Source organism: Stegodyphus dumicola, chromosome 10 (assembly GCF_044657685.1).
Source record: "Stegodyphus dumicola isolate Sdum_Otavi_A_Nest chromosome 10, ASM4465768v1".
NCBI lineage: Eukaryota > Metazoa > Arthropoda > Arachnida > Araneae > Eresidae > Stegodyphus > Stegodyphus dumicola.
In genome coordinates, this window is record NC_140777.1 from 129,766,738 (window position 1) to 129,789,882 (window position 23,145).

The window sequence follows — 23,145 nt, forward strand, 5'->3', positions numbered from 1 at the left end:
CTTTACAAGCAGAATCCAATTCTAAATAGAAGTATCACGGCTTAGAATCAATTTTGTTTCAGTAGAACTTGTATTATGAGACACACAGTTTGAGAAGGTGTATTTTTCTGCAATACTAGAACATTTTACTTAAGCTGTACATCAGGTTTTCCCATCTTTGCATCACATGAATTTTTAGATGGTTCAATACTTGCTAACTGCGACTTCCAAACTTCACTATCAGTTTCTACCAACTTAACAGTCGCATTTTAACTTTCTTCCATCTGGACTTCAGGCACTTGAGATGCAGGAACATTTATTTCCATGAATTATTTCTTCACCTTTTTCAGGTGGTTTACTAACTATTTCTTTTATTTCATCTTCACAAACAGCATTTTCACTTTCTGCCATTTCAACTTCAAGCACTTGAGAATTGAAAGCTTCTTTCATTTCTTCATCTTTTCGTTCTCTTTCTTCAATTTCCTTAAATGTTTCATCCTTCATTTCTCCATCTTTCTCAGACACTTCATCAGTTACTTCCTTCATGCCTTCATCCTTTGATGCTTCAGATGCCATAACTGTCATTTCCACATCTTCTATTTTGGCACCAGTTTTCTCTCTAAACTACACGATGTCGCTTCTAATCTTCTTTTCCTTCACATCTATCCGTGGGAGTTGCTGCTGTAGCTTTACTTGTGAGGCTTTTATTTCTTCTCGACACGATTTTATTTCATTCGTTATTTCTTCTTATCCAGCAATCATCTCTTCATATTGAACTTTCATCGCAGCCTTCATCTGTTTATATCCGTGTTTAATCTCTTTCAGTCCAGCCAGTCTGGCTGCTAACAAGTTCATAAAATCCTTATTTCCTCCGCCATGGCTGCCTCCTACAGGAGGATAACTGGCATTCACTTACAAATCCCACTTCTGACACCAGCTGTTGTGTTCTACAGGTTCGTGGATTTGGAGTGATTAATGACAACACTTGATGAAGAATCAAAACATAATTTACTCGTCATTATTACACAGTACAGTTCCAAAGACATGTTTACAGTCGTCTAAAAACTACGATAAACACGCTGAAGCAATCAGCAACACAGCTTTCGGGCTATCAGACTATAACGGCGAGAGCAGCTTCACGGCAAAGAACTAAAGTACAGCTTCCTGCTCGGTCGATCGCTCTCGAGCTAATCTCTGAACTCGAGACACTACTACTAAACTCAACATACTCTCAAGATACTCTTCATGATAAACTCAAGATACATTACTACTCCGCGTACAGGCAGGGTATTTACAGCTTTTGACCTGTCTTCGGGAACATTCTGAAACCCGTAATAATTCGTTCTAGAATGCTCTCGCTCCGTCTATGGCATATCGCCAATTTTGTCTTCAAACGGGAGATTTCTCAACAAATCTGGCAACCCTGCCTTTCCTTGCCATTTTCTTGTAACCCTAAACCCACTATGTGGGAAAGCTATCATACTGCTGCAGGGCAGTTTGTAATATTTTATTTCATGTTCACCGTTACCTGTTTAAATTAGAAGTGTTGGCTTTGTGTAATCCCAAGTGGGGCCATTTATTGAATTATATTGAATTAATAAAGGGTTCTTTACACCCTTGTTGTGACGTTCTCTTGTACTTAAAGATCTGAGAATAATTCCTCTTACAGTCTTTTAGAGCTCTTTAGTTTATGCTGCCAAAGAGAACCAGACTCTATAACTTCTTACAAAAGTGTTTCGCTATTCCACCTGGGCTATCTCTATTAAAACCCTGCTAATAAACCATCTCAAACTTTAAAAATCCCTTTCGGGAGATAGTTAAAATCTTATTATTATTATTTTTTTTTGAATAGTTTAGTAACCTTAGTTATTATACGCGCGAGAACTTCCAAGTTTTCATATTTCCAGGCTGACAGTTTTAAATATGTAATTTAAGCGAGAAGATGATTATGCAAATATTTTTGTAAACATTTAAAATTTATTATTATTAGTTTAGAAAGCCTTAATCCTAATTTTATTATGCCAATTATTATTATTAGTTAAGAAAATCTTATTCTCTACGTATATTATAAGAATACAACATGACAGAGAGGCTGTTCAACTATCGATTTAGTATCATTCGTTTATTCGTGCAGCACATTTAAAAGACAATAAATGTCCGAAATTTTCAAGGCTCTTTCTCTCTATGTATTCCAAAAATTCTAACTTCTATTCCCAATAGTCCTTTAATTTTTATTAGCCCAAGTGGGCTATTAGTCTGGAAACGGGATTTTCCTTTGAAACACTGTAAACGGCATATCACTTTCCAAACTGTTGCAACCGTGTATTATCGTCTAGTATTATTTTTAAAGAAATTATGTAACGAAGAAATCTGCATGAATGTATGCATGCTTCTCTCGCAGTGTGAAAAACAATGGTACCTAGAGCTTCAAAATTCTGAATAACGTAGTCCTCCACCAGAACATGGGCACCTGGCAGCCTAAATTTTGTATTTGCTTTGTTATTTATTTCATATTTCCCAAAACTTTAATGAATTTTTGATTAACAGAATATACTACGTGAAAGCGAGCAGTGGCAACACTGTCTGAAATAAAACAGTTTTCGAAATAAAAAAAATCTGATGTGTACACCACATGACTTCCTTGTACGGAATATTAAATTATACGCATTTTTTCTTGCATTTCATTTAAACTTATTAGATTGAATTAAATCTACTTCGTCGACAGCGCATAAACCACAATAGAATAAATGCATTCTTTAAAATTCACTTTGTTTACCATAGCGATACTCTGGCGCTAGGTTCAATTAATAGTATTATATTTCGTTCATATTATAACTCAGAATGCACAAAATTTATATCATTTAAAGAATAGAATTATCTAATCGTTGCCACATGTTCTATTCAAATACTATAATAAAGCTACAATGATGTATAAAAGAAATTAAGCAAACAAAACAAAAAAGAAACAGTTTTTCACAGACAATTGAGTATTTCTCATTCAATCAATTCAGTTCTCACTTCGCGAGAAGGCAAAAATACATAAAAACTCAAAATATCTATATTAAAAATTACGAAGTATATCTTAAACACTTATTTCCTCGAAAAATTTCCAGAAAGGATTAATTATGATTTAATTGGCAGTAATAAATGAAGGCGTTTCAAATATAAACAAACAATGGCCGCCATCAAGAGAAGTATTAGGCTTAGCGGTACTTAAACAACTTTAAAATTGTTGATAATTCTAAAAATATTGCATACAGATTTACTAAAGGCATAAAACCCTTAACCGGAAGATAAAACAACATAATTCAATCATTTTTAAAGCAAAAAATGTACAATTTACAAACATATAAGAGTAAAGAAACTGAGATCACTGAGCCGGGTAACAGAGTAGATATTTATATAAATATATTTATATACGTTTCGTGCGGCCGAGTGCAACCAAAATACGAGGTGCACATCTAAATGTTATAGCAGTCCTATATACAAAATTTCAACTTTCTGAGGCTACTCGTTTCTGAGTTATGCGAGATACGTACGCACGTACGTACATACGTTCGTACAGACGCCACGAAAAATTCTCTTCAGAATTCATTTTAAAGCAGTTTTATAATTTTTTTGAAGTAAAAGAGTATTTCATTCTGTCCTTACGTACAGATATCACGCAAAAACATCGTTAAATTGCATTCGATTGCAGTCAAAATGGATATTTTCGTTTAAATATGCTGCCTGAAACTTTTTGCGATTACAATACTTCCTTTTTACTTCGCATAAAGAAGTAAAAAGGCTAGTTTCTAAAAGCTATTACAGCGAATATTAAAAAAATATATATAAATTTGAAAGCTTTCAGATTATACATTACACCCAAAGAGACTTTTTTTTTAACGTTTTGTAGTTCAACAGTAATATCGCAAAATAATTTTAAATCAGCATATCTTTAGAATTTTCGATACACAGTCGCTCGCGATGGAAATAAAAATGTTTTTCTCCCGTGCAATGTTGCCATTGCTCTATTTAAAATTGTTGAGTTCGTAAATCAAAATTTCCTTAAAGTTTTACAAAATATGAAATAGATAATAAAAGAAATTCCATATTCAAAATTTTGGCTTCCAGATGCCCATATTCGGGTGGAGACGTACGTTATTCAAAATTTGATGGCCTTAGGAACCGTTGTTTTATCACAATGTGAGAAAAATACATACATTTATGCAGATTCTTCACTATTTAATTTCTGTAAATATAACACAGGGCTCTAATATTTGGCGGGAAGAATTTGAAAAGTGAACCGAAATTTACAGTGAACCAACGCAAAATACCAAAACGAAATTAAGAGCCTTTCTGAGCTAATGCCCTTTGGGCTAATTATACATAAACTCGTTTATAAAAAAAATTAATTGTTTATATATTATTAAAGGCATAAAGTAAGAAATTTAGAAGTAATAATTCACAAAAACCATAAATTGAAATTCATAATTAATTAATTTTAAACAGTCATATAAATGCAATAAAGAATTTAAAAATGTTAAAACCAAAGCATTTCAGACAAGCAAAAATTAATTAAATTTGAAGAAAAACGAACAAAAAATAGAAGAGGAATTCAATCAATCTTAATGCCACTTCATCAGGGGAGGGACAAACATTGAAATTAATTGAAATCTCTCTTCTACAAAAATCCTTGTTTTTCTATATCCAGAATTAGCCGATGAACCATTTCAATGTATTTTAATTGTAATAGTTCACCCAAAAATTCTGGTCCTTCCCCAAAGCAAGGAAAAAACAAAGCAAATTCTAACTCTTTTAACAAAAAAGAATTCTATTTCATTAAAAGAATTTAAAACGAAAATGAATATATATATATATATGAAATGTAATTTCTCATACATTATTTGTTTTGTGCAGCCGGGGCAACAGGAATGAGACAAATTTTGGAATATAAAGTGGTAGGTTTATTTTAGCATCCATCTCACAAGCGTTTCTCTTCGTACCTTGAGCAGAAGCCCTATTTATCCCTATGTGTGCGTCACGAGGCTCATCCAATCAGCGATATTAATTGAAATCACGAGGTTAGAGCTACTAGAGATACCCTTTATAGTAGCCTTACACGAGGTGACGCTATCTTCTCATCAGGAGTCTTCTTAATCCCGCTTTTCCCCATATATTTTCCTCTTATCCTTAGCTGCGATTCTTCACATGATATTTACTTCCGTTGACATAATAAAATATCGCCCACGTCGTTAAAGGAGCCAAATTGGCGCCATCAAGGCTGTTCTCTGTAGAATATCCCACCCTCACAATTGTCAACGAAAGGTGATAACAAGAAAAAAAAAATGTTTTCATGTTTTTCCTCGTGCTTAACGTGTATGATAGATTGCCTCAGAATGTTACACATAAAGATACTCTTACCCTAGCTCATCCTAGCTAGTTAGCCTAAGTACGTTTTGGCATATTATTATAACATAAAAAATATTTCTCCTGTAGTAAACAAATCCATTTAACTGTAACCATAACCATAATTGTAAAATTGCCAATATGGCGGCTACCAGTAAGTCGAGATGTATTTACGGGCTATGTTTTTTTATGTAATAATACAAATATATTTGATTGAAAATTAAATGAAAAAGTGATATTTATAAAACTTTTCTTACTGATAAAGTTTATAAGTAATCGAATCTAATTCTGAGCTGCTTATATATCTTTCATTGGGTGTTTACCTGTTATATGTTTTGATCTTGATAATCGTACATGTATACGATATTAACTCTCGCAACCAATAAATCAGTTTTCTTAAAGATTTTTTTAAAGAATTAAGCATAGTAGCTACAAGTTTACTTGAGTATGGTGAAATAAACCTTTCAATAACCTTCATATGTCAAATCCTTATAACCTTTAGGGGGGATGTGAGGTAAACTTATAATGAAAATTTATTATACAAGAAGTAAATAGGTAGAGATAAAAAATTTTTTCTTTTCTTGTGGAATCAGTAAAATATATTGTTTCGGGCTCAGTTTTTTCGGAGGCTGTATTGCGTGTATTCTTGTTATATCACCAGTCGACCATCTAACACCAAAGAGATGGGATTACGTAATTATTTTTTTATTTATTTTTCCCACCTGCAGTCTTTTTAATGGATGTAAAATTCTGAATAGGAAAATAGTATTAATACAGTATGAAATTTATATCGTTCAAAGAATGCCTTAAAAGTAACATAAATCGAATAAATATTTAAATGAAATAGTTTCATAATGGTTGTTGTAAAAATACCGTTTATCATTACTTTAATTTTTAAACAGTGAAATTCTTGGTGTAATTTTATACTTTTTAATGTGTTATATGAATAATTTATTAAATAATCTATTTATGTAATGTAGGACAGCAATTATACAAAATTTAATTTTGACTGGGCTGTTGGTAATTCATTTTAATTATTTAATATTTTCTTTTTTAAACATTAAAAATAGCCTAGGGTAGCGTGCAGTTTGTTTTGTCCTTCCCTCAGCAAAGTTAAAGCTTGTGTAAGCTTTAACTTTTATACTTTTACACAAAAAGTTAAAGCTTGTGTAAGCTTTAACTTTTTGTGTAAGCTTTTGTTCCATGAGTTTTGCTTATTTTAAATTTGTATTTCCTAGATAAACTTTTAATTTGAAGACAATAAGTATTGTGCAGTCTTTGTTGGATTATTTTTTTATTTATTTTTCCCACCTGCAGTCTTTTTAATGGATGTAAAATTCTGAATAGGAAAATAGTATTAATACAGTATGAAATTTATATCGTTCAAAGAATGCCTTAAAAGTAACATAAATCGAATAAATATTTAAATGAAATAGTTTCATAATGGTTGTTGTAAAAATACCGTTTATCATTACTTTAATTTTTAAACAGTGAAATTCTTGGTGTAATTTTATACTTTTTAATGTGTTATATGAATAATTTATTAAATAATCTATTTATGTAATGTAGGACAGCAATTATACAAAATTTAATTTTGACTGGGCTGTTGGTAATTCATTTTAATTATTTAATATTTTCTTTTTTAAACATTAAAAATAGCCTAGGGTAGCGTGCAGTTTGTTTTGTCCTTCCCTCAGCAAAGTTAAAGCTTGTGTAAGCTTTAACTTTTATACTTTTACACAAAAAGTTAAAGCTTGTGTAAGCTTTAACTTTTTGTGTAAGCTTTTGTTCCATGAGTTTTGCTTATTTTAAATTTGTATTTCCTAGATAAACTTTTAATTTGAAGACAATAAGTATTGTGCAGTCTTTGTTGGATTATTTTTTTATTTATTTTTCCCACCTGCAGTCTTTTTAATGGATGTAAAATTCTGAATAGGAAAATAGTATTAATACAGTATGAAATTTATATCGTTCAAAGAATGCCTTAAAAGTAACATAAATCGAATAAATATTTAAATGAAATAGTTTCATAATGGTTGTTGTAAAAATACCGTTTATCATTACTTTAATTTTTAAACAGTGAAATTCTTGGTGTAATTTTATACTTTTTAATGTGTTATATGAATAATTTATTAAATAATCTATTTATGTAATGTAGGACAGCAATTATACAAAATTTAATTTTGACTGGGCTGTTGGTAATTCATTTTAATTATTTAATATTTTCTTTTTTAAACATTAAAAATAGCCTAGGGTAGCGTGCAGTTTGTTTTGTCCTTCCCTCAGCAAAGTTAAAGCTTGTGTAAGCTTTAACTTTTATACTTTTACACAAAAAGTTAAAGCTTGTGTAAGCTTTAACTTTTTGTGTAAGCTTTTGTTCCATGAGTTTTGCTTATTTTAAATTTGTATTTCCTAGATAAACTTTTAATTTGAAGACAATAAGTATTGTGCAGTCTTTGTTGGAAATATATAAATCAGAAGTTATTTCATTTATAAGTCTGTTCCTTATCTCAGAGTTGTTATAAGTCTTATATATTTATCAGTATAAATTTTAAAATGTACTGTTATTAATTAGTGGGAACTAAATTATATGTATTTTACAGTTTTGGCAAAAGGAAGGTTCGGGCAGAGTATAGTCTCAAAAGTTTTCGTGCAGAATAGTGCAAGAGCACAAAGTACTGTCCCTCAGACGCAAGAGAATGTTCCAGTTAAAAGAAAGCCATATTCTCCTTTCCAAAATACTACTGGTAAATTTGAGTATGCAATGGCTCGTGTTGATGATCTTCTCAACTGGGCAAGAAAGGTTTGTCATGAAACTCAAAGAATTTTTCTCATTTGGAAATTATTTTTTATTTATACTTTCAGTTCTTTAAAATTGTATTATTATCAAAGCAGGACTTGCAATTTGTATATTTTTTAAATGTTAGTTGAATTATTGTAAATTCTAACAAAATTTAATCCTAGTAAATTAGTGAATTTAATTCTGTTCCTTGTAGTATGCACGCTTTACTTCATTTTTAACCTTTCTTTAAATAGGTAAAAAAAGTCTGTGAAATCATATAAACGATTAAAACTTTTTGTAAAATTTTTAAATCGGTCAGTTTTGAAATAAATGTGGGCTAATCTTTGGAATATGGTAACAGGTAGTTTGGCGACATTTTAGTAAGGTGATAAAGGTTACTAGCTAGGAATTTAGCAGTGTACATGGATAAAGTCAAGAGTGTGCGCAATGCCATTTTTGTGAAAATCTGGGATGCTTTTTTAAGTGAAAATGGGTCGACGTGTATATGGTTACCGTGTATGTGAAATTCTTAAAAACGCGGCAAGCAGTTTGCGATTCTGCACTTTCTCCCAATTTCGCACCTAATCTTCATCATGATTAAGCACTTTTGTTCCATAAAAGTTCCAGCATAAGTAAAATTTTTAAATCGGTCAGTTTTGAAATAAATGTGGGCTAATCTTTGGAATATGGTAACAGGTAGTTTGGCGACATTTTAGTAAGGTGATAAAGGTTACTAGCTAGGAATTTAGCAGTGTACATGGATAAAGTCAAGAGTGTGCGCAATGCCATTTTTGTGAAAATCTGGGATGCTTTTTTAAGTGAAAATGGGTCGACGTGTATATGGTTACCGTGTATGTGAAATTCTTAAAAACGTGGCAAGCAGTTTGCGATTCTGCACTTTCTCCCAATTTCGCACCTAATCTTCATCATGATTAAGCACTTTTGTTCCATAAAAGTTCTGTTAAATAGAAGTTTCGGCACCAAGGTTAAATAGCTTTACTTCAAGGTACCATTGTTAAATAAGAAACTACTTGCCATGAAAGGTTTCTACTTCCTCTTAGGGAGGAAACTAAACTCTTAAGAATTTTTGCTAATTACCCAAACTTTTAGTGATCGTATAGTGAAACGGTAAAGCATTTTGCGTTGTGAAAAAATGCATCCCGGGACCGCGCCGTGAGAGGATCGAAAACATAGGAAAAACATATTAAATATATAAAAAAAACATACTGTAATAGGTTTCCAGATTAAATATCCGTTTATTCAATTACATCACAATAAAAAAAAATCTTAACCTCATCTGAGAGTCTAAGGAGAAGTCATCAATTTGTCATTTACCCTTTTTTTTTCATTTAAATTCATATATAAAAAAAAACTTAAGGTTTGTCTGGTAATTTAAAAGGGGAAAGGGAAACAATTTAAGGCCTGAGAATTAATTTAAGATTCGACGTTGTTTTTACATTCTAAGAAAAGTTATTGAAAACTTACTTAAAGTTCAAACACAAAAAAATAGAACTTAACTTGGGTGGACATCTTGAAGTGGAGGACTCGTATCCTAATAAGCGTTGACGTCGGCGGGGCTCATCTTTACACTGGTTCTCATAATGTCGACATTATTTTACCTCTGTAGAACAGAAACAGGAGCACTGCTGCCCAGCACAGCTATCCGCTTGGTCTTGAAAGTCTTAAGTCAACACGCAGGTAACTGGTTTTCATAATGACGAAGCATTTTTTTAAGTCTGTAAAACAGAAACAGGAGCACTGCTATCCGCTTGGTCTTGAAAGTCTTAAGTCAACACGCAGGTAGCTGGTTCATAATGACGAAGCATTTTTTTTCAAGTCTGTAAAACAGAAACAGGAGCACTGCTATCCGCTTGGTCTTGAAAGTCTTAAGTCAACACGCAGGTGACTGGTTCATAATTTCGCCTTTTTACCAGAACGCGGCAAGGGAGCGTGTTTGCAGCTTCCGGCCAGAAAAGTTTTTCTAGGCAATTATGGCTCGCCTGTTCTTGCTCATCCCAAGAGCAAGCTTCACGAGTAACGTCCAAAGTAAGTTCCACACGCCAGTCAGTAAGTCTCGCCTCTTAACCAAAACGCGGCCGGGGAGCATATTTGCCGCTCCCCACCGGAAAACATCTCCCTCCGTAAACTACATCCCTTCCACCGCCTTCAAGCAAGCCTCAAGAGCAACGTCCAAAAGTCCAGCAAGCCCGTCAGTCGGTGATCCCAACTCGAATTTCCTTCGTCTCCTTCACAAACGCGGGCTCCCACTATGGCTTCACTTATCGCCCCCTTAATTTTGGCAAAATTTTTGTTTTCAACCCCTGAATGCGGAAATAAGGGTGATCGCGCATGCGCGCCCTTCTTCACTTAGCCAACAACCGGACCCTCAATCGCCAAAAACCTGAATGACTTACGTTGAAAGACAAGTAGCAACCTTTGACCTTTCTGTCACGTACTTCCTCTCTTAAGGTCAACTAACAATGAAAATCCTTCTAGAACATTCTAAAGGACAAAGCGCGCGAAATTATGACTTGGCAAAAAAATTGCTTCCCTTTCCCTGCTTCTTTCACAATGAATCAAAGCTTGTACAAAATTTGCAAATAAAAGAAAATAAATAATATTCTTTTAAACTAAATAATATTCCCAGAAGCATCTGTTTTTCCCCAAAATTAAAGCCTTAAAATAAATAATTCAGAATCAAATAAAATTAAAATTTCCATAAATCAGAAAATCATTCACCTAGTTTTTATACCGCTATCAGACAAATTCTCTACACAACAGTTCTAGCATAAGTGTAATTCGGCTAGCAGATTGATGGGGAAAAAAATGTTGATTTAAAAAAAAAAAAAAAAAAAAAAACTTGCCTTTACTTTGTGAAAACAAAATGGCGTCCAAACAAAAACATGCAGGTTGCTGTAGCAGGGTTGGTCGCCAAAAAATCGCCAAGTTACAATAATACAAAGATTAACCTAAATGTGTACTTTACTTGATTAATTAAGTGGTTAAGAATGTCATTCTGAATAGTGATCGATTTGTTGATTATTTTGAAGGATTTGAGCCTAATGAGAGATATTTTGGGAAAAGTTTATGTGGAAATTTTGCTTGTATTCATGTTGCAGTTGGTGAAAGTCTGTGATGCTATGAATCAAACAGAGTACGAATTGCCAATGTGGGTGATTTTAGTTAATTGGTCACAAGTTAGCACTTACTTGGAGAAGAACACATTTCAAAAATTATGAAAAATCTCCATTGTCAAAGAAAATTTAATACTGAATTTACTTCTCAATTTACAGATTAAAAATTTCTTTATTCTTTTCCATTTCATTAATTCTGGAGATGAATCATTTCCAGTATTAATACTGTCAGAACAAGCACCTTTTTTTTAGTAAAAAAAAAAAAAAAAAGTAGAAAATTTTTTTTTTTTTTTTTTTTTTTTTTTTTAAATTCATATATAGAAATAATTATATGAAAAATGATAGGCACTGATACTTCTGAAAAGTTTTATTTTTCTGCCAACATTTTTAAATGCTATCAGAGAGGCATTGTGACAATTATAAGGCATTCTGAAGTTTTTTATTTATATATAGTATATATATATAAATCTAAATTTTAATGCTTCCATTTAATTAATTATACTTTAAATGCTGAAAAAATATGAAAATATAAAAAACATGTAATTTTCTGAAAATAAACTGTGAAAATTAAAGTTTTCTTTTTCAGAACTCACTGTGGCCAATGACTTTTGGACTTGCTTGTTGTGCTGTAGAAATGATGCATATGGCAGCCCCACGTTATGATATGGACAGATTTGGTGTAGTTTTTAGAGCCAGTCCAAGACAGTCCGATGTGATTATTGTTGCTGGAACGCTTACAAACAAAATGGCTCCTGCGTTAAGAAAGGTTAGTATATATGAATTTTTAATATCATCTTTTAAATGATATATGGAATTTATTGAAATAAATTTGAGTATTTATCTGTTTCTCATTAACTGCAAGGATTGTGTCTCATCGTCATGAAAGCTGGCAGAGATCCTGCCAAACTTGTGCCATTCATTTAAGCTTAATTTTGCAGGAAGCAGACAATTCTTTATTTAGTTAGATAATAACATATTTCTATTTATTCAATTACATTATCAAAAGGTACAAATTATAGATACAGTATATAAAAAGAAAATACTTTCACAACCCCTTTTGAGAAGTTGTCAATTGATTGGCAGCAAATTTTTCACCATGCTAAAGGCAACAGCATTTTGAAAAATGGTGGCTCACTACGACTTCCATAAAAGAACAATAAATCAATAAAATTTAAAAAGCAAGAAACATCTAAAATAAAATATTTACATTTTTCAAGAAATCCTTATGTAAATTTCAATATGCTATTGTTCTTAGTACAACAATCTGTTTTCCCTTAAAAAATATCAGAGAATTACACAAATTTGGTATTTGTGCATGGTGTTTTTCTCCACATGTACTCAGTGATCTGTTTTCGCTTTAAAAGAAAAAGAAAGAAAGAAAAAAAAAAACAAAAAACAGTAAACTGCAAAAAATTTGGGGTATCGCATATAAATTTTAATCTGTAAACCGTACAGCAATTAAGATGCTTTGTTTAGAAAGTACAGTTTCATGGAATGCAAATTTTTGCATTCTATGCATTCTCTGCCAAACAAAATATTGGATAGAATGTTAGATTTCTAAAGAAATGCAAGCTGATAAACTGCACAATCCCATTACTATTCCTTTCAAGGAAGAAAAATATATGATACTTGTGTATTATCCCATTGACTGTGAAAGTTGGCTACTATTGAACCATGACAGCTAGCTGAGACTAAAATGGTTGCAGCAGTTGATCCTAATAAATTCTGAAGGAACTGATCTACCTTATTTAATATAGAGTCAGTATTCGACCATCTTTATTTTTGTGCTTCTTTAAAAAGGCTTCTATTGGTTTTTGCTGTTTTATTAGACCCTCTAATTTCACCAGAAGCACTGTTCAGAATGCTATTAGCAACAATTTCCCATGTCTAATTAATTCACTGACTTTATGTTTTTCAGCCATAACTAGCAGACCGTATTGTGTGCATTAATATGTACATTTTTATGGTAAAATCTCATGGCTTTAAAAATAATCCACTGTTTTCTGTTTTGCAGAAGGTAGGTCCCAAATTTGAATATTTTTTTTCAAATGCAAAGAAAAAATACAGCGATAACTGTTAATGGTACTTTTCCGTTTGCTGGCGCAAGCGATAAAGTCGCCGAAAATGTACTACCGATGCCAAACGGAATATCCTCACTGGTAACCTTTTATGCCTCATTTTCAAAACAAGTTGCAGCCATTTCTTATCAGATTGTTTCTTTCAATACTGGCATAAAATTGCATAGAATTTTTACCAGATAATTCAATTTTATACCCTATGGCCATTCGCGATAGTTAAGTCAATTAGGATGCAATCACACCGCTCATCCGAAGGCGAAAATACAGAAAAGGCAAAGTGAATTGTTAAATTCATCAGTTCTAATGCGAATGCACTAGCGAAGTAAAGAACTGCAGTTTTACATAATTTTTTAGTAAGGCATTCATACGAATAAAAATGATTCTTGCATTTAAACTTCTATTCCATATTAAGATTTAACTTGAAATTAATGTAGAATGAACTAATAACTGGATAACTTGAAATTAATGAGAGAATTAGATTTTTGTAGCTTAGTTTATGTGAGATGAGATCACTTGGAGTCATGTGATATGAACTGGTGATTCAGGATGCTGTACCATGAAAGCATAGTAAATTCTTAAATTAATTTTGTTTTACAAATTTATTGTCTTTATTTATTGCCTTTTTACAAAATTTTAAACGATATTAAAATGTTTATGCCTTCAAAATAAAAAATTCTTAGAACTAACATTTGTTAATATGTTTTATGTGTATGCCGTGTGCTGTCGCCAATAAAGTCTGCTTGGCGAGATTTGCACCGGCAAAATGAAAAAGTACCCAGTTAATTTTATATTCTTGTTCATAAAAACAAAATGTAGCTTTTCAACAAATAATGGGGTTACATCAATCAAAGCACACACATTTTAAGTGTGCCGTTACATCATGTTTATCCATGACTGGCACTAAATTGTGCTGCTTCGCAAGATTTTCATGGTCAATTTATCATGATAATACATAAATATCAAATGTACTTAATGTAGAAACACAAATTTAAAAAAAAATGATTGTTCAAGTTGTAAATAAAAATTTGCACTGGTCTGCTGTGGGTCTTGCATATTTGGGTTCCTGAAGTGCATTATGGTGATGTGATGGATTTTTCTATTTTGGCAATAACTGCTTGATAATTAATTGGTTTTCAGGAGGATACAGATTATCAGAAAGAACTAAAGGAATTAAATGAATATGATCTCAAGCTTTGAAGCTATCTGACAATGAATTCAAACTTTTCAGTTTATTAAAACTTATACCAGTCATTCTAGCCACCCAAAAATCGCTAATGATATTTAAAATAGCAACAAAAGTCATCATCTTTGTGTTTGACACCAGTTATATTAATTTAAGTAAGAATCTTAAAGGAACTGTGCCGTCACATAGTGTTTATTTTTATTTACTGCACTGTTTTTCTGAGCCTGACTCTTTCAACTTTTTTAGCATGCATGCTAGTTACAGAATCTACAAAATTATATTGATGATTAAAATGTTAAAATCCTGCAGCTCATAATTAATTAGTTTCCTAGGCCTTTGGAGAGTCCAAAATGATTGCAGATCAAAAGCAAACCAGGTTATATACATCCATGCTGGCTTATTGTGAAATAATCAGGGTTATGTAAAGCCTAAGAAAGACCACGTGAGTGATTGTAATATGTTTATCCTTTATTGGTGCTAAATTGAACTGTTTGGTAACAGTTTTTTATTTGTCGAAATGGTAGATGAGAAAATATGCAAGTACCTAAATTTGTAACGCAGTACCTTTTAATGTGTTCAGATGTATGTATTTAAGCCTGTTTTTAATGTGCTTTGTTAGGTCTCTGTTGTACTGTTGAATTTATATATATGCAAGTGAGAATAAAGTAAGTTATCTTAACCCTTTCACGCACGGTGGTCGCACTTTGAAACCACCAATTTTTGATTTTTTTTCCTCCTCTTCTTTACAAAAGTTTTGAGTGAAAATCAAGTCATTACTGATCTTTTACCTCTAAATGACACAAAATGGCTGCAGAATCATACATGTTTTAGGTCTTAGTATTTCAAATCGGATCCTTTTAAAATTCGTTTTCTATGAGACAACTTCCTTTTATTAATATAAACAACTTTTTAATTTTCAAAAGTTATTCGTCGCACATCATGATTTCTATCATAAGCAATAAAAAATAGCAATAATTAATTTGTATGTATCAAAAACGAATCTAAATTTATGGCATTTGTTTTGTGGTTTCAGGGCGTGACCACTGAGTCACTAGAGCTCACAATCTTCTAGAGGCTGGTCGTGCTTTGAAACCACTTCTCTTCACAATGGCGTTCACTGCTTTTCAAATAGTAGGAATGTTTATTTTTACCTGGATATAGATAAGGGGCTTTGAAACCACAGAGTTATTTTATTACTAAACAATATATGCACTTGCCCAGAGAAAAGATCTTTCTTTTCCAGAGATTTTTCTCTGACCCCACTTTCTTCCCAAGCTAATATTGTGATTTTATAAATTATTTCTTGTTGTTTAAATTCAATGTAAATATACTTTGCTATAATTAAAAATAGTAATCGCATAAAAGTTTTATTTAAATTAAAAATATTTTCTAAATATTTTGGGAAAAAATATGAATAAAATGAATATGAATGAGAAATTAATCATCCATACCAAAGCCAAAAAGACAAAGCCCTTTCCCCGTTAACATAAAAAAACCACAAATTTCATGTGCCAGATGAAGAGAAACTAAATAATGCTGGACATATACCAGTGAAATTTACATCCAGGCAATGTGCATTTTGTAGCGCAAGGAATAAACCTCATAGAACAAGATACATGTGCGAAATGTGCAATGTGTGTCTATGCATGTACCAAAAAGCCAAAACATGCTTTGAACAGTGTCGCAAAAAAAATTTGTTCTTTGAAATTTAAAAAAAAAAAAAAAAAAAACTGAGTTTTTTTTATCCTTACTTTTTTTAATCCACTTTCCAAATGTCCTTTTTATGTAGATACATATATTTTCACTGCTATAAGAAAATTACATAAATGTTTATTTTTTTATTTTTTCTGATGATTTACTTTGTAAAATAATGTAAAAAATTTACATATCGTGCAATTCTTACATAATTTTCTTTTTTAATTTGCAAACTTTGTCATTTATTGAAAACACACACGGAAAAAGGTAAATTTTTCTCCTACTACTTCAGTAAGTTTCAAAGTCCAAGACGCATGCTAGTTTCACAGTGCAACCACCACCCACAGAACAATGGACAAGAGTAGATTTTTTTTAATACATATATTATTTGTTTCTAGGATCATAATATTCAGTTTCTAGAGTTTTTAGTTAAAAAAATTATAAAATTAATACCACGTGTGTTAAAGGGTTAAATTGATTGATGAAAAAGAATTTAGAAAATGCAAAAAATGATGTAGTTTTCAAAATTAGTTAAAATGTTATCCTAACAATAGTATGAAGTCCAAGTAAGATGACAAATAGAAATTGCAAAATTAAAAATATGAAATGGTGGAGCATTTTATGACCTTAAGAAAAAAAAAAAAAAAGTGTTTATTTATTAGCTCTATCAAACATTTTTTTTTTTTTTTCAGTGTAAGTTTTTTAATTTGCTTCCTCCCCCTTCCCTTGTGCTTCTCCCTTGTCCTCTTTAATTCTATATATTGACTTAATTTCTTTTTCAGTTACAAAGTTCTATTATTCAAGTCCTGTAATTGCCATATCAAGAATTCCCAGTAAATTATCAATCAAAATGTTTTCTTTCTAAACAACCTCTCTGTTACTTTTTGCTGTTGGTAGCAATACTTTCTAGATTTAGACTGTATTACAGATTTTACTATCTGTTAGTTGACTGATGATTGGGGTATTGTCATTACAATGAAAGACTTCTATTATATCATTTTCATTTATTACCACCTCTCTATGTTTCTTCACAAATTCCATTAATTGGAAAATTTCACTTATTGTTTTCAGTATCTAAAACTTTCAAATTTGCAGCTATTATCATAAAGCCTAGCTAGCATCTACTGTATGCTGGTGATGTACAATGAGATTGCCTATTGAAGACATGTTTTTTGGCTAAATTTTATCTTGCTTCTGTGACATGTTTACGAAATTAATCTGTGACATGTTTACGAAATTAAGCATGGATTATATTACTTTGATTGTGTAATATACTTATGCTATTTCCTGTATACATAAGTCTCAAATAAATAAATTCCCACATATACGTGAGGCTTTTCCAAGGCTGGCATTAGACATTTTGTAGCTTGGTGCAGTTTCTGTAGGTCCAAAATTCTGCTGTAAAACATCTCCCTAAATTCTAAAAATTTTTTTACCTCTAATTTACATCCCAGTATTTTCGTTATATTTTAAAGATTTTTGTCATCACTTAATTTTGTTGCTCAATGCTTGTCTAAATTCTAAAAATATTACCTCCCTTAAATTCTGCCAGCTGTTGTGGCTGCACCAGCACTGGCACTAGTTCTGAGCTTATCTAAATAACAGATATTCTCAATTTAAATAGTATTAAATGATTGGCCTATGAGTATTATTTGTAAAATCTATTTTTTTTCACATGAAAAAAAAATATATATATCTGTTAAATTTGTCCTTGTCAACACGCTCAAACCTTTCCAGTATAATTAGTTGAAGTCTGTAATCATTGCCAAGGGTAATGTCAGCATAAAAAGTAATCTTGTTGTTTGGTATTCACTTGCTATTATCAATTGCTGCATGAGTTATTCCTCAAGCTGCCATGTGTTGTGTCATGTTGTGATGAGATCAAAAATAATAAACAAATATTTGCCAGGTTGACGTCAGGGATATAAGTTAGTAGTAGGTGCCAAATTGAGACAATTTTCGATTTAAGCTTAATGATAAAACTATGCCCCCCTTTAAATTAAATTCAGTAATGATACTGATACTGCAGTTGATCACTTAACTTCCATTTTAACAAATACTTTTTAAAAAGTATCAAAATCCACCTTTTTGCTCAAGTGTTTCTAAATTACATCCCAAGATTAGGTCCAAAATTTTTAAGAAAAATAAAGTAGGAAGAATTTGGCAAACAAGCTAGGAATCCTGACTTTAAAATTCAGTTTTGTACTCTCCAGAATAAGATCAAGACATCATGTGACCGTATCTACCAGTCACGATACAAAGAATATGTTCAGTTCATAATAACCAATGACAACACTCTTTGGCATGCATCTTCCAGATAAACAAAAAATACTCATCCCGTTAAGCTGTGGATGCAGTAGAGGCTCACACAGACACGGAAAAAGTCGAACTTATTGTTGACAATCTCCAAATGCAATTTACACCCTATAATGAAGGTATTTTTTCAAATAACACAACTACCTTGCCACAAGATATTATTGAAAGATTCCATAACTCCCTTTTTAAGAGAGAATTACAATATACTTCACTTTCACAGCTTAGCAAATCTATAGATAATCTCAAACCAAAGAAAGCACCTGAACTGGACTCTGTTTCAAATCATGTGATTATAAACTTCCCCACCAAATTTGTATTTTCAGTAGTAATGTTAATTAACTTTATGTTATTACATTGCTACTATCTGGAAAGCTGGAAATGTGCACTAATTTTTTTCTGAAATTAATTGGTGACAGTATGATTCATTTGCACTGTTTTCCACATAATAATTTCTTTATTACAGTATGTTTAAATCAATACTGTTCATCTTACATTTGCCAAAATTAATCATTTAGTCATTTTTATTTATGTATGTGTACTTTGTTCTAGATTTATGATCAGATGTCTGAACCTAGGTGGGTTATTTCTATGGGAAGCTGTGCTAATGGAGGAGGATATTATCACTATTCATATTCTGTGGTTAGAGGCTGTGATCGTATAATACCAGTGGACATATATGTACCAGGTAATATAACAGCTGTGCTCTTGTGTGTATATATATATTTTTTCTGTATCAGTACAAATAGGAAAGCATCTCTTTTCAAAATGAGAACTTAAGTCAATATTGACCAAATTAGTACAGTACACAGTCCATAATCCGGACCTGTCGGGACTTCTGCTATTCAGGATTAGGGGTTTCTCCGGATTATAGATCATTAATTTAAGTCTGGTAAGATGGCATGCAGAAATTACACAATTAAAATTATGAAACCGTAATTTATGAAATAAAGAGCAATTATGATCTAAAGGGTATCAAAATTTACAAAAGGTTAATATTTATTTGTTTACTCTATTAAACATTTCTTTCAATGTAAGTTGTTTAAGTTGCTTCGTTTTTTGTGCTAATACTTTGTCTTTAATTCTATAAACAAGTATAATTTCTTGTTCAGTTACAAAGTTCCACTGTTCAAGTCCTGTAATTGCTGTGTCGAAAATACCGACTAACTTGTCAATCGAAATTTTTTTTTTCATTTTCAATAACCTCTCTGTCACTTTCTTCACTATTGGAAGCGCGCATGGGTAAACGCTTTACGCGCATGCGTAAACGCTTACGTGCATGTGTAAGTTTGTGGCTTTGAGATCTTGGACTTCTGGATTACGGACTTTTTACTGTATTTGTTCAGTATAAAGCAGAATGTTTTCTTCCGTGTATTCTCATAATCCTTTTCCTATGCTTTTATTATTAAAATTTGTTGAGGTCTTAGAAATATATTTACATAAAGATTCATACTGTTTTATGATAGTGATTTGTTCTTATTTCTTGAGTAAACATTCAGATGATAAGAATAATTTAACTTTTTTTTAAATTATATAATAATTACACTCAGTATCGTGCAGGTGTGCCAGCATGAAGAGCATTCATTTCCTGGGTGGTATACCAGCACGGCAGAGCATTTTCTTGTTCACTCTTGCCTGTCATCTATTTGTGTCAGATTATTGAAACATTTTAGAAATTAATATTTTTGGCACAAGATGGTGTTATGTCCTTAGGATCTGAAATATATGTAGACTTTCTACATTTATCTTTTACTTGAATTGAGACAAAGATGGTTGACATGCATTTGGATTTTGATTATATAAGCAGAAGGCAAAATGCATGTTCTTGACTCGCAGGATTCTTGATGGCTCTTTAAATGCGCACATTGTATTTTTTAGTGAATTTTATTATTACTTTTTTTTAATTTGGGTTAATTAATTGAACTTAATTTGAAATGTGGGAAGAAGGAAGGGTGCAGGTGCAGCCAGAGTGACATCAGCACGTGTGGATCGACGCATCCGCCGACAAGCTGTGGCGATTCCACAAGTCACTTGTACCATGATTTTGCAGCATGTGCAAGATACCTTGGATGTTCCCGTGTCAACCAGAATCATTCCCGGTCGATTGGTTGAACGTGGCCTACACTCACCACCTCTGTTAAGAACACTGTCATTGACCCCACGCCAAAGCTTAGAACGTTAGTGCCGGACTGGAGCGATGTGGATGACAGAATGGCGAAACGTCATGTTCTCAGATGAGTCACGCTTCTGTTTACTCAGTGACAGTCGCCGCAAACGTGTGTCGTGTTGATGTGAAGACAGATCTAATCCGGCAGTAACTGTGGAACACCCCACCGCATGATGACGTGGCATAATGGTTTGGGGCACTATTGCCTACGATTCCACGTCACCTTTAGTTTGTATTCAGAGCACTATGGCGGCCCAACGATACTTGGATAATGTACTGAAGCTGGTGGCAATCCCCTACCTTCAGGGGCTGCCTAATGTAATTTTTCAGCTGGATAACGCCCGACCACGCAGTGCTCGCATCTGCCAACATGCTCTGCAAGGTATACAGATGCTTCCCTGGCCACCGTACTCTCCTGACCTGTCACCAATCGAACATGTGTGGAATGTGAATGGACGATAATTGCAGACTCTGCCCCTGCTTCGTTCAGAAGACGAACTGTGGCAAATGGTTGAAAGGGAATGGAGAGCCATCCTCTAGGACACCATCCGCACTGTTATTGACTCTATGCCTAGATGTGTTTCTTCGTGCATCACTGTCCACGGTGGTCCTACATCCTACTGAGCCGACGCTGTTCTCGCTCTGTATTCTGACTATCATTTTGAAATAAAGATCACTTATTGCTGCTTGCTATCTCTGTTTTTTTCCCAAATTTCATCACTTTCTGGCCAGTCTTTCTTGGTGTTGCATTTTCAATGTCAAGCAGTGTAAATATTTGTTTTGTTTCATTTTTATCACAATGTTCTTTGCTTTAAGGGATTAATATATTAGACTTGATTGTTTTCAAAAGTTTTGTGCTTGTTTTATTAAAATAATGTTTAGTCATTAATTAGATTAAAAATTTTAATTTCTATTAATTACTGTTAAAAAAGAGCAGTTTTGTGTTCAAAATGTAAATTTTGTAATACTTCAATATATCAGTAATTCTTCTTAAAATGAAGTAAAATGCTTTAACAATTGTATGTAGTTCAGAATGAAAGCTGTGTTTGCCTTATGCAATTAATGGTTTTGTTTTTATATTAAGGGTGTCCACCTACTGCAGAAGCTTTACTGTATGGTGTGCTTCAGTTGCAAAAGAAGATAAAGAGAATGAATAGTGTTCAGATGTGGTATAGAAAATAAACACATAACTGGAAATTGTAGGTTTAGAAATTTGTACATACAGTCAATGACAATGTTTTTCATTGTAGTTGATACAAGAAATAAATTTAATTTCAAAAACACTGGAATATTTCATGTATTATGTGAAGTTTTTGTCATTATTTGTTATTAAAGAAGAAAACATTAAAATTATATTCATCTTATGAAAATCCATATTTTAATAAAACTATAATTTTTATAACTTTAAACGATGTTGAGGAATTTTAAATACTAGACTGTGATGAATAATATATCTAAAGTGTCATGAGTCATGATATAAAGTTATTTCTAAGAACGGTATTGTTATTTGAGTATATTTATTGTAAAATACAAACTCAGCACATATTTAAAGCATACTGTAAAATAAACATTGCAACTGGAAACAGTATAGCATAATAACAAATCATGATCTGTAAAAGTGCCTTAAAAATTCTGTTTCAGTGACAGATTGCTAGGATAATGGTTCAGAATCCAAGAAATTAGTTATTTCCATTAATGGTTTTGGTTTATCAGGGGCTATTGATGAAAATTTCACCTGTATATGTTCAGAATTTCAGAAAGGTTCAGTGTTATTTCTGAAACCATCTATGTGTGATTGTATCAATTATGGAAGACGATTATGTTAATCAGATAAAAATCTAACGAACTGGCTGACAGCAAAAAACTTCTTTCTCTGTCTGTTACTCATCTTCTGTCATAAAAGCAGTGTGCTCCGGGATTTTTTGCTAATATGATGAGAAGTCAGTCCAATATGCCGAAGCTGGTCACATCATTGTCTGTTGCCTGCTGGTTTCCTGCAAAGCCTTTATCCATGTCAGTAATTTTTTGGAAGACAACATACGCATGAAACATACATAAAGATGACTAGGTAAAATGAAAGTCAGCCAGAGTTTTTACTTCTGAGGATATTTCACAGACATGGTATATATAAGCCTGTGTCATGTTGAGAAAAGTTACCTAATATTCAGGGTGGCTATTTTGATGAATAAATATTTTTTTTTTTCTTTTTCCTGCATCTGTTTTGCTTTGAAATTTTATCTAATTATCAGAGGCAATAATTTTTAGTTTCTCCTTGATATATATTACATTATGCAGTAGTATTAAGAGGACATGAGAATATCATATTTTATTTTCCTGGTGAAAATTTCGTAAGCTGATGAATATTTCAATAATTTGTTATACAGGTTGCCCCTGCCTGTTTTGACAGATAAGTTTACTTTATTTAA

General features: G+C 32.1%; 1 protein-coding gene across 3 annotated transcripts; it reads left to right on the forward strand.

The window, feature by feature from the left end:
* Window positions 1-5,450: 5,450 nt before the first annotated feature.
* On the forward strand, window positions 5,451-22,002 carry LOC146995098 (uncharacterized). 3 transcript variants are annotated; one of them, XM_085825538.1, is made up of 5 exons: window positions 5,451-5,521; window positions 7,971-8,170; window positions 11,870-12,049; window positions 19,105-19,240; window positions 21,804-22,002. In XM_085825538.1, the coding sequence occupies exons 1-5, from the start codon at window positions 5,509-5,511 to the stop codon at window positions 21,899-21,901; spliced, it is 627 nt and encodes a 208-aa protein (XP_085681664.1). In that variant the 5' UTR covers window positions 5,451-5,508; the 3' UTR covers window positions 21,902-22,002. The 3 variants fall into 3 exon arrangements, with proteins under 3 accessions (XP_085681664.1, XP_085681665.1, XP_085681666.1); XM_085825539.1 differs by lacking the exon at window positions 5,451-5,521 and adding an exon at window positions 6,036-6,060; XM_085825540.1 differs by lacking the exon at window positions 5,451-5,521 and having other exon boundaries at window positions 8,038-8,170; window positions 11,857-12,049.
* Window positions 22,003-23,145: the final 1,143 nt, after the last annotated feature.

What these genes read in the sequence shown, in the direction of transcription:
- LOC146995098 (XM_085825538.1), top strand. An exon ending in TGGCTCCTGCGTTAAGAAAG is followed by an intron (nt 12,050 to 19,104) that starts GTTAGTATATAT and finishes ACTTTGTTCTAG; the next exon opens with ATTTATGATCAGATGTCTGA. An exon ending in AGTGGACATATATGTACCAG is followed by an intron (nt 19,241 to 21,803) that starts GTAATATAACAG and finishes TTTTATATTAAG; the next exon opens with GGTGTCCACCTACTGCAGAA.